We start from the raw sequence: 12,333 nt of genomic DNA, 5'->3' as shown, positions 1-12,333 counted from the left end.
ACAGAAATCTATTGCTTTCCTATAAGCTAACAATGAACTCTAGCAGAAAGAGAAATCAGGAAAACAATTCCATTCACAATTGCATCAAAAAGAATGAAAAACCTAGGAATAAACCTAACCAAGGAAGTAAAAGGCCTTTATACCCTGAAAACTACAAGACACTCTTAAGGGATATTAAAGAGGACACTAAGAAATGGAAACTCATCCCATGCTCTTGGATAGGAATAATTAATATATTTTAATGCATGCAGTTTCTCAATTATTTTTGTTACTTGGACTTTTTTCTTTAAGGTTCTAATCCAAGCTCCAGATAACTGAAGCTACTGGTTAAGTAAACTCCAGATTTTCAAATTGAAAATTGAAAAAATTGGACTATAAAATTAAAAATATCTTATAAAATAGTCAAACCATACATAAATTTATAAAGAAGAAGAAAGTAAAAATCTCTCAGAATTTTCCCATACAGAGATATGGCTATTAAAATTTTGGAAGCTATCCTTTAAGTGTTTCTATACCATTGATATTGATAACTGACTTCTTTTTTGTCTCAGGACTAATTTCTGAATTTTCAGGTGATACTCAATATGTAATCGTGACTATATAATTTAAGATTTTCCCCTTTAATAACCATAGTATACCTAAATATTTCTCACACACTGTACCTGTATAAAATAAATTATGTTCACATCTGTAACTGAATTTTATAGAGCTGTAATCTAGGGATAGTGAAGAATGGCTGAGTCAAATTTAATTTTTACATGTTTGCTTTTTGGATGATAGTCAGTGATGGATTTAGCTGATATTGGAGAAAACAGGATGATCAGGGGATCTATTAATACCTGACATTTGAGGGTAATTTATCTTGAAATACTTCTAAATTTGGTGTTTTGTATATATTGTGGAAGTTGACTTGGAAACATTTTTTTTTCAGGTTTCCTCAAGCATCTGCTTCTTATATATTATTACAATTTGCGCAGTATGGGAATATCTTAAAACATGTGGTAAGTCTTAACTCTTTCAATTGAAGCATTAGGTTGAGGAAAGTTAAGCTGTGAATTGGGGGAAACTTGGCTGCTGAATTTTGGCTTTTTTCCAACTGAAAGAGTTTTTAAAGTTTCCATAGAATGTGTTTTTTAGAGTCTGGAAGGATGAAGTTGCATAGTATTTGAGAAAAGAAAGAATCAAGAAAGAGAGTTTCAGGTTTCGCTCTCTTTTAAAATAGTTCACGGAGCCTTATAAAAGGTAGATTACTCCAAATATTTTATTACTGTATTCCAATTTGAATTTGTTTTATTGGGGCTAAAGGAAGAGGGAGAAGTTCCTGATTTAGAATTCTTAGGGTTTTTTTTAGCCCATAGAGAGCTTTTTTAAAAGAATTATTTTACATTGTACAAGTTATAAATCAATCTTTTTTCTGTTACTAGAGATGGACTGTTTAACTCCTAAGATAATCAGATTGGAGTAGAGCTTTTTAAAATATAGGAAGAGTTGTTAAGACTTTTTTGCAAGAAACAATTATCTTTTGAGAGTTACTTTACTTTCTGAGAATATTTGCCACATATTCTTTATATTAGAGAATTAAGAGCTAGATAGAGATTATTGAAATTGTTTAATAGAATTTTTGTTGAATCCTAGTAATCACTTTTACAGGGCATCAATAAAAAGTGGAAACAGGTTTATCTTCATGTATTTGTATTTTCTAATAGAACTAATTAAGTTTAGATTTTATGTATTTCATATTTTAAGAGATGACTTCATTCTTTGCAGATGTCTAACACTGGAAATTGGATGCACATTCATTATCAGTCTAAACTGCAGGCCCGGAAAGCCTTAAGCAAAGATGGGAGGATTTTTGGAGAGTCCATAATGATTGGTGTGAAACCATGTATAGATAAAGTAAGTTATTGCTGATGCAAGGAAAACTGCTTAATCTATATGAATAGAAGAAGTCTAAGTATTAATAGTGGTAGTTATTTTACATTGCTTCACATGTATCTTAGTTTGTAAATGTGATGATGTTAAGTGCTGGTAGTATGGTATGTCAGAGATGTTTAGTCACCAGGTTCAGAATTTAACAATAATCCATCCCAACCACTTCATTTTACGGATATAGAGGCCAAGAGGACTTAGGTAACATCCAGATTTATTAAAGGTGAAGCCTAGACTTTAGGTCTCTTAATTTATTATCTGTTTCTTGTGCAGAGCAACATCACATTCTTTAAACACTTTAAAGGAATGGTGCTATTTCACAGTGAAATATTCACATGAATGGTAACTGAGAGTTAACTTTTAAATGACTGAAGCTTTTAAGTAGTCATTTTTATTTTGAAATAATTTTAAAATTAATGTATATGTAAATACTTAAAAAATAATACAAGGCACAATTTAAGCTTTTCTCTGTGGCTTGTAAAATCATCATGATCATTCTTTAAGTAAATAAATTTGAACTTCTACTACCTACCAGGCACTATGCTTGGGTGCTTGTGTACACACATTAGTGCACAAAGCAGACAATGGCTCCTGTTCTTATAATCTAGGGTCACTGTGTAGTTGTATAATTATTACATTGTGCTGTAACAGATGTTTGCAGAGGCTAGAGGAAAAGTTGGGATTATTGGGTACTAAATAGCAATAGACTTTGATTTTCCCCTCCCCTGCAGATGTACCCCAGAATTCTTTTTCTTCCTTGCTGATTTTTCTTAGTGTTGGTTAAGAGATTCTTCTTATGAGTTTATTGTTGTCTTGAGAATGTTTGAGGTCACTGAAGTGAAGTGAGATTTCTGACTGAACATTAAATCTCAAATAATAGCTAAGAAGCATAAATTGTTTTACAAGCCTAAAATTATTTGAAAAGTAGATCAGATCAAATAAAGTATGCCTTTTTTAATGAAGTTTCTTTGTGAGTGGGTTAAGATGTATTACGTTTATAAACAGAGAAGTTCTTTATCTTTATTTCTCCAGAGTGTTATGGAAAACGGTGACAGGTGTGCTTTACCATCTCCATCTCTAGCCTTTACACCACCAATCAAAACCTTAGGTACACCAACCCAACCTGGAAATACTCCTAGGATTTCTACAATGAGACCTCTGGCTACAGCATATAAAGCTTCTACTAGTGACTATCAGGTATTTTAGTGAATGGATAAAACGGATTACTTTAAAGGTGGAGGTGTATAGCCTGTTTAACTTTATCATTGGATTGATTTGTATGCCATTAAATATTTCCTACTGAAGTGCTAGCCTTGATGAAACCTGTAAACTTTTTAGTCTTAAATTTACTATTTTAAAAATTAGAATTTTGGCTGGTTGGAAACTTAGCTTTGATTTTTTAAAAAATTTCTTTGCCATTTGTTAAAACTTTGTATTTGTTATTTTTTTCTGTGTTTGCATACATAAAAGGTTTCTCAGGAATATCTCTGGCATGAGGCAGTAATATTAAAACCCTATTGAATTGGTAACTATATCTGATGGCATCACAAATGAAGACCCTCAGTTGGAGTAGCTTTGATATCAAAAGAAAACATTGACTAGCTCCCATCTCAAAATTTCTGACTTCAATACGTTTAAAAGTTCATTACTATTCATTGAAGAATGGTGGAAGTATTATGACTCTGATTCAGTGTGTTATTGTCCCTTAATTGGCCATGAATTCTGACGCGGTCCCGCCGCGCTGAGTCGAGCAGGTCCTGAAGTGCAGAAGGGGGGCGAAGAAAACAAAGACAGAAAGAACTGGGAGGGCTGATGCTCCTGCGCGTCACCAGCAAAGCTTTATTAGAGTCCAGAGTATTTATACAGCAAAGAAGGCACAATATTCCAGGAAATAGCATTATCCAATAGACAATCAAGCACAGTATTGACGTCAGCGGTAGCTGGGCAAAGGTAGGCACAGCAGGGCTCCTTCAGTTGCTCATGGAATGCGTAAACAGGATGTTCTTTGTTCTCCATTCCCGCCACATCAGCAAGTGGGGGAAGGGGCATCAGCCTGCTCACCACAGAATTCTGAACTTCCCTAGTGGCAGACATGGGCTCCAAAGCAGCAAATAGAAAAACACCTGTGCTTTAGTAGGGAAGATAATTTGACTCTGCCTGAAATTTGGAGATTTTCCTAGAAATTTTTTTTCTTTTAGGTTTTTTTTTTTTATCCAATTTTTTAAAGCCCTCATCTCTTGTAGCTTTTGTGTTGTTTGTTGTTTCCTAATTTAAGGAGCAGATATAATTTGCCTTGCCAAAGGAGTAAGATTTTGCCATTCTTAAAAGCATACGGATATTCTAACTAAATCCATATTTTAATCTTTAAATGTACAATTTAGTGCTCCAAATGCATTTTAGTGTTTGGTCCTTTTAAATTAGCCATTAACTCTAAAATTGACTATGACACTGAAGAAACCATAACCTAACAATTATATGTGTTTTTTAATAGGTTATTTCTGACAGACAAACGCCAAAAAAAGATGAAAGTCTTGTATCGAAAGCAATGGATTACATGTTCGGCTGGTAGTATACTAAGAACTAAGAACTCAAACAAGAGAGGAAGAGGCTGCTACACTAAAACAGAGTTAACAGAGTACTGCTGGGTTTCATTTGGTTAGTTATATAACCACTCTTGGCAGTATTGGATAGCTATCTCCCATCCTTTAGAAGTCCTTTTCTTCAAGGATATAGCATATTTGTAGCTCACACTTTAAAAGATGCTTGATAGACATTTTAAAGAAACAAAATCCTTTGAATAGGACTTTGTGCTTTCTGTGATAGTGCATGCTTAAGCACAAAAAAATGCAACAGTGATTACTGTAAGTGATATAATTGAATTTGTCGGTGAGGCTTCATAGTCTTCATGAGTGGGTGGGGTGATTTCATGAAGGGTACATGTGCAGTTGCCTATAATAAGACACAGAGATTATAATTACTAATTTGGATTATGGTCTTTTAACTTAGGTGGTATTTAATATTTTAATTATCCTTGTTTGTATATGTCCTGTAGTGGATTGTCAACTTTTCAGTATTCTAAAACCAAAATAGTCTTTTTAAAAACCTACTAAAATTTCTTGATAATAAACTATGTCAATTATATATATATTGAACATAATTTGTAGTGATTATTTTTTTATTTTATTATTACAAATGTTCACAGTGTTTGCTGAAATAGAGAAAATATGCCATGAACTTTCCTCCATAAACCTGTAATCCAGCTTTAATGATCATATAACCGTTAGTATTTTGCCATACTTGTTTCTTCTCCCCCCGTTTTGTTTAGGGCATATCTCAGATGTGATGTCATTTTAATCTAAATACTTGTGGATGTAGCAAAAAAGAACATTTCATATGTAATTACAATGTCAGTATCACACTTAACAGAATTAACACTTTCTTAATATCTAATATGCAGTCCATTTTTAAATTTCCCAAATATCTCCAACAAATGTATTCACCATTGATTTGTTTGAATCACTGAGTAGACTAGGTATACTTCCTATATTTGGTAGTTTTGTGTTTGGAATATCTTGAGAGTTAGTTCCCCTCCTTTTTTCCATTGTCCAACACAGATGACTTGTTGAAACAATCATGTGTGTTGCTATAGAGTGTTCCACAGACTGAGTTTGATTGCTGTCTTGTATAACTTGTTTTATCTCATATCCTAGAAGTTAGATCCAGAGAGGATTAATTAGATTCTGATTTCATTTTTTTGGAGAAGAGTACTTGATAGTAGTAGTATACACTTTATATTAAACCAAGAGACATTTAATTCTGGTTGTCCCACTTCTAATGATGCTCAGATCAGTCATTGGACATAGATAAAAGCCTGACATCATCATTGGAAAATCCCAGTAACCTTCTTACATACTGTTTTTAAAAGCATGCATTAATGATACTTGCCTGAATTAGTTATTTCTAAGGTTTGCAGAATGATGATTTTCCATTTACTAGCTGGAATTCTTCCATGTAGAAGAACGTTGCTCTATCCACTAGGGTTAATTTCTTCATCATGGAATACACTCATATCAGAATTGGAGGATAAATATCTAATCATTTCCCTCTCAGTTTTTAGAGTAATTTGGTGCCCTGGAAACTTCCACTGATGTCCTATGAATGAAAAATTATTTATCCCTTAGTATCACTATGTATTTACGGCTTTTTTTTTTCTTTATTCACTGTGTCAGTCACTTGCAGTCATTAATCTTTTGTTCAGATTATCCCCCTAGGCTAGTTGACCCTCATCAAGCTGACTCTTAGGTGAAAAGGATTTTTTTTTTTGTAGATAATTATTTTTTATTGAAGGGTAGTTGACACACAGTATTACATTACATTAGTTTCAGGTGTACAACATAGTGATTCAACATTTATATACATGACAATTCTAGGTACCAGCTATCACCATACCAAGATGTTAAAATATCTTGACTATATTCATTACATCCCGGTTACTTATTATTTTACCATTGGAAGTGTATACTTTTTTTTTTTTTGTGAGTGCATCTCTCACATTTATTGATCAAATGGTTGTTAACAACAATAAAATTCTGTATAGGGGAGTCAATGCTCAATGCACAATCATTAATCCACCCCAAGCCTAATTTTCGTCAGTCTCCAATCTTCTGAGGCATAACAAACAAGTTCTTACATGGAGAACAAATTCTTACATAGTGAATAAGTTCTTACATGGTGAACAGTACAAGGGCAGCCATCACAGAAACCTTCGGTTTTGCTCATGCATTATGAACTATAAACAGTCAGTTCAAATATGAATACTCATTTGATTTTTATACTTGATTTATATCTGGATACCACATTTCTCTCATTATTATTTTTAATAAAATGCTGAAGTGGTAGGTAGATACAAGATAAAGGTAGAAAACACAGTTTAGTGTTGTAAGAGAGCAAATGTAGATGATCAGGTGTGTGCCTGTAGACTGTGTGTTAATCCAAGCTAGACAAGGGCAATAAAACATCCAGGTATGCAGAAGATTTCTCTCAGAACAGGGGGTTGAGATTCTAAGCCTCACCTCTGTTGATCCCCAATTTCTCACCTGATGACCCCCCTGCGACTGTGCCTGTCTTAGGTTGTTCCTCCCTTGAGGAATCTTACCCGTCTCTGGCTAACCAGTCATCTTCCGGGGCCATACAGGGAAATATGAAGTTGGTAAGTGAGAGAGAAGCCTTATTATTTGAAATGGTTAGCTTTTTATTTCTTTGCATATTTATGCCCTGTAGCCTCTATGCCCAGCATTTGTCTTGAAGTATCTTTACCACTTGGAAGAATTATGATACTCGGTAAATTTGATATGAGGCACGAATTCTATTTAAGGGTTGTAATTAGGAAGGAAGAAGAAAAGCTATAGAAGTAGCAGGCGGCAGAAAACATGGGAAGATTGATTATTTCTTTGACATATCTTCTTGTAGAGTAACTTCAGCATGTATAGGTTTTAAGCTACTACTTAAATTGCGCACACACATTAACATAATAGGAGTATAGTTACATAACCAAAGCATACCTGTAATTACCAGCCATCTCCAGTGAAACCAAGAAAACCAGTTAGGCACCTTAGGCATTTGTGAAAACTTATCTATGATATGGTGGATATTGTCCAACTGAACTTGAACAGTCTGAGAGAAATCAGACAAATTAAACCAACCCATTCCTGGGGAATGTTCACATCCCTTATGTTCTTTTAACAGTAAATAGTATGTAGTTGTAAGATTTTGGAGTGCTACAATTTGCACTTCTCCTAATTCTTGATTGAGTTCCAACAGTATAGATCCAGTCAAATTTGTTGTTTTACTGTATGCACAGGCCAGCTTAGATATCTCCTTCATTCCCATGGCAAGTCCAGGAACTGGTGGGATGAGTGCATCTACAGCTGTAGCAGTGCGAGGATCTTTGTTGGGGTTTTTTGATGATCATCTTCTGGCATGAGTCTTCCAGAGAGTGCTGATGTTGGAAGTTCTTTTTCATATCGTATCTTAGTTCATTTTCGGGGTAGCCCAATTAGGCTTTGATCCTCTGTATAAACACAAACAGACCCTTTGCCTACACTTTTATATGCCCTTTATACTCTTGTGTAGAACTCATTGGATGTTACCACACAGGAACTGCCTTTTTTTTTTTTTTGTATCGGTAATCTACACTTACATGACGAATATTATGTTTACTAGGCTCTCCCCTATACCAGGTCTCCCCTATAAACCCCAAAAAGGATGTTTTTAATTAAAATATTTCACTATAGTACATGCATTTAATAAATTTGTATCTTGTTTTTAATACATCTTTATGAAGAGTAACTAACATATGGAAGGTTTTGATATGCTTTTTAAATCACAGCAGACTACCACTAAAGATATATTTAGCTCCTGAGATGAAGTGATACTAAGGAATGTTACTGGAATGGATGAAAATCCATTTATCATTACATATATTGAAAACATTTTTCATCTGAACTTTTTATATTGAAGTCTTTCTCTTCCAACTTAAAATATATTTTGTATCCTATTTCATTACATACAGAACTTAATTATTTAAGGAAACTCTTGCATTTATATTTGAGTTTTACCCATTTTTGTAAAAGGACTGTGGGATTTTCTTATGTATGCTTGAGAGAGCATTTAATTGCCATACACCTCTGTGAACCATGAAGTTTGCCTTCGGGATAAAAATACTTGTTTGCTGTGTATGGGTTTGTTTCTTTACTCAGTATTGTGTCTTACCTACTTTTGTATCTGTCATCATTTAAAAAGAGCCAGGAAATGATATGAATGGTTCAAGCCAACACATTTTACACCTCAAATTTATGTAATAGTATATGTCAACTGTCTCAATTAAAAAACTATAATAATAAACCAACAAAAACAGGAATGTCTCAGAAAGCAAACTGCCTTATTTTTCAATACTATACAAAAAAACAAAGAAATGGGAACTCTGAGAAACTAGAAAAGTTACCCTGAACCAAGTCTCTCTCTAAAAACTTAGAAAAGCTGGTTTCACACAAAATAAATAACATAAAACTGTAATTATGCAATGTTATCACAAAAAATAAGATTAGGAGCAACTTAGCCTATAGAGACATTGAAAACACACTAGCAACACATGTCCTTAAAAAGATAAAAATTATGACCTGTTATTTAAAAATGAGTTCTAAAATGTTTTGAAAATGAAATAAAATATGAAAGAATACCAAAAATCAGAATTTTAAAAACTTGAGAAAACACTAGAAATAAAGGGAAAAAAATTGGAAATGAACACCAAACTAGAACATAAATAGATTGACAGATGATGGCTTAATGGAAATGGAATGTAAAAAAAGGATAATGGCTTTAGGAATCAAACATAAAAAAGGTTTGTGGGCAAATGACAAATTTTAGAGATAAAAAAGAACGTTGATATAAAAAATATATATGAAGGACACTTTGCTGGAAAAAAATATTTGGAGCTGTTTATTGAAAGAACACACTGCCTGAGAATATTATCCCAGATATAAACTTTGGGTTTGGCTATCTAGATAAGTATTGAATGACTTAGAAGAGCAGACTTAAATAGCAGTATGCCAGGAGAAAATAAAACTTCAGATAATTGTGGTAAAAAGATGTGAGGAAAAGATTTTATATCAAACATAACTATAAAAATCACTGTTCAGCTTCAAGGGATTAAAGATGGTGGAATACGAAGGCAAGGCAGAAACCTCCTTCTAAGAACACAAAAGAAGAAAATACAGCAAATATAACTAAAACTGAAAACGACCTGAAGACTGCAAAACAGACCACCTACACCTGAGGAAGAAGAGAAAACCACACAGAAAAGGCCAAGTGGCAAAGCCAAGATCAAGCAGGACTGAAGCCCTATCTGCAACCCAGCCTACAGACAGGAAAAAGGGGAACAGAGCAGGGAGGGGGTGGGAACCCAAGAGTGCTGCACACCTGGCCCTGGAAATCTCCAGGAGCATGAGCCCACATTTTATTGGGTTCTAGTGATTAGTGGGGCTGGACACAGGGACTGGTGAAAACACTGGGAGGCTGAGAAGACAGCCATTGTGGAAGGCAGGCATGCTTTCCCTGTCCTGAGACCTAAAGCAGAGGCAGCAGTTTGAAAGACTTAACAGTGGTGAGAGGGGTACCTGACAGGCAATAGTTAAATGGAACTCTGAGGAGAACAGGCAGGTGGAGGATATCTCTCCAGCCTTTTCACAGCCCAACAGATTGGGAACTCTTGGGAGCCCCAGATGCTCCATCCCTCTTGCTGGCAACACAGTCCCATAGGCTCCAACCTGCAGGCACTGCCTGGACCCGACCCACTTGGCTCATCAGCAGCATCTGACTTTGCTGCCTGGCAAGCAAGGGGAGACTCTCCCAGCTTGCTTGGCTCCATTTCAGCCCAACTGGAGAGGTGCCTGGAGGAATCAGCCTCCAGAGCTCCTCTGTGGGTGTCCAAACCCAGTAATGTGTCCAGCTGGGGCACATCAGTTTGCCCACTCCATTAACACTGAAGCCCACCATTGCTGTAGGCCAGGCAGAGGGTGGTCCTGCCCACAACGAGCTCATCAAAGATTCTTGAGCCGATCAGCAAGGCAGCAGTGAAGCAATGTGCCTGCCCAGACTTAGTCCACTACAGATGCCAGCCAGGCGTACCACCCACAGCACACCAACAGCTGTTTCCCCACAAAATAGAACCAGATACTACTGAGTAAAGAATCTTGAGCTCCCGGATACCATAGCATACCTTCTTCATAAAGCTATTACTCTTAAGACCAGAAAGCATAGCAGAGACATCTAATACAAAGGAAGAAACTGAATCCCTGACAAAATGAGCAGGCAGAGGAATTTGATCCAAACAACACTACAAGACAGAACCCCAGAGAGAGGCTAAATGAAATGGAGATTACCAATCTTGATAAAGATTTCAAAATAAAAGTCATAAATATGCTCATGGGTTTGCAAAAAAGTATTCAAGATATCAGGGAAGACCAAAAATGAGAAACCTGAAGAAGCCACTCAGAGCTAAAGAATATCTGAAATGAAACATAATGGTGGGATTTATAAGTAGATTAGATCATGTAGAGGAGATGGTAAATGAAATAGAAGTTAGAGAACAGGAAAGCAAGCTGAAGAACAGAGAGAAAAAAGGATTTCTGGGAATGAAAGATTGATAAGAGAGCAATGTGACCAATCCAAATGAAACTATGATAGGAGTACTGGAAGGAGAAGAGAAAGACAAAGGGATAGAAAGTTTAAGGAAATAATTGTTGACACCTTCCCCAGTCTGCAGAAGGAAATAGAAACTCAGGTCATGGAAGCATAGAGAGCCCCTAACAAAAAAAGCCCAGGAAGACAACACCAACACATATAGTAATCAAAATGGCAAAGATCAAGGATAAGGACAGTGTTGAAACCAGCCAGAGAAAGAAGAAAGATTACTTATAAAGGAAATCCCATCAGACTGTCAGCAGATGTCTCAACAGAAATTCTACAGGCCAGAAGGGAGTGGCTTGATATATTTAATGTACTGAAACAGAAGGATGTCTGACCAAGAATCCTCTACCAGAGAAAATTAATAAATTTGAAGCAGGGATTAAACAATTTCCATATAAGGTTGAAGGAATTGCCACCATTAAGCCAATCTTATACAATATGTTAAAGGAATTGCTATAGACAGAAGTAACTCAAGGCTTAATAACTTTCACCATTGAAAATCCACAGTAAGGGTAGTAGACCAACTAATTACCAAGCAAGGATGAAATTAAAACAAGCAAAATCAATCATACACAAAATCAGTCAAAGGATACAGAAAAAGTGCAGATTATGAAATTTAACATGAAAAATGTGGAGGAGGAGGAAGAAAAAAACTACTTTTAGATTGCTTAGAGTATCCGCAATTTAAGATAGACTATTATACAATAATGAGCCTATCCTTGAACCTTTGGTAACTACAAAACTAAAGCCTACAATATATATGCACACACACAAAAAAATTTTTAAAGTCCAATTACAACACTAAAGAAAACCATCAATAATGAGAAGAGTGTAAGAGAGGAAGAAAGGAACAGAGAGGAGCTATAAAAAAACAGGAAACAAAAAGGGCAATAAGGACATATCTACCAATAACCACCTTAAATGTAAATAGACTGAATACACCAATCAAAGGACATAGAGTGACAGAACGGATAAGGAAATAAGACCATATACATGCTGCCTACAAGAGACTTATTTCAGACACAAACATACACAGACTAAAAGTGACAGGATGGAAAAAGATATTCCATGCACTAATAGAAGAAAACAGGATTAGCAGTAGTTTTATCACGCCAAAATTGATTTCAAAATAAAGTAACAAGAGACAAAAGGGACATT

General features: G+C 35.2%; 1 protein-coding gene across 1 annotated transcript in view; it reads left to right on the top strand.

Annotated features, from left to right (window-relative positions):
• NUP35 (nucleoporin 35) overlaps positions 1 to 5,074 on the top strand; it is a 63,962-nt gene extending 58,888 nt beyond the window's left edge. The window contains exons 6-9 of the mRNA XM_036879456.2: positions 932 to 1,001; positions 1,768 to 1,896; positions 2,962 to 3,126; positions 4,421 to 5,074. Coding sequence (XP_036735351.1) covers positions 932 to 1,001; positions 1,768 to 1,896; positions 2,962 to 3,126; positions 4,421 to 4,498 — 442 coding nt within the window. The 3' untranslated portion in view covers positions 4,499 to 5,074. The remainder of the gene's footprint in view (positions 1 to 931; positions 1,002 to 1,767; positions 1,897 to 2,961; positions 3,127 to 4,420) is intronic.
• Positions 5,075 to 12,333: the final 7,259 nt, after the last annotated feature.

Source organism: Manis pentadactyla, chromosome 6 (genome assembly GCF_030020395.1).
Source record: "Manis pentadactyla isolate mManPen7 chromosome 6, mManPen7.hap1, whole genome shotgun sequence".
Lineage (NCBI taxonomy): Eukaryota > Metazoa > Chordata > Mammalia > Pholidota > Manidae > Manis > Manis pentadactyla.
Note: the sequence above shows the minus strand (reverse complement) of the source record. Positions and strands in the feature narration are given on the sequence as shown.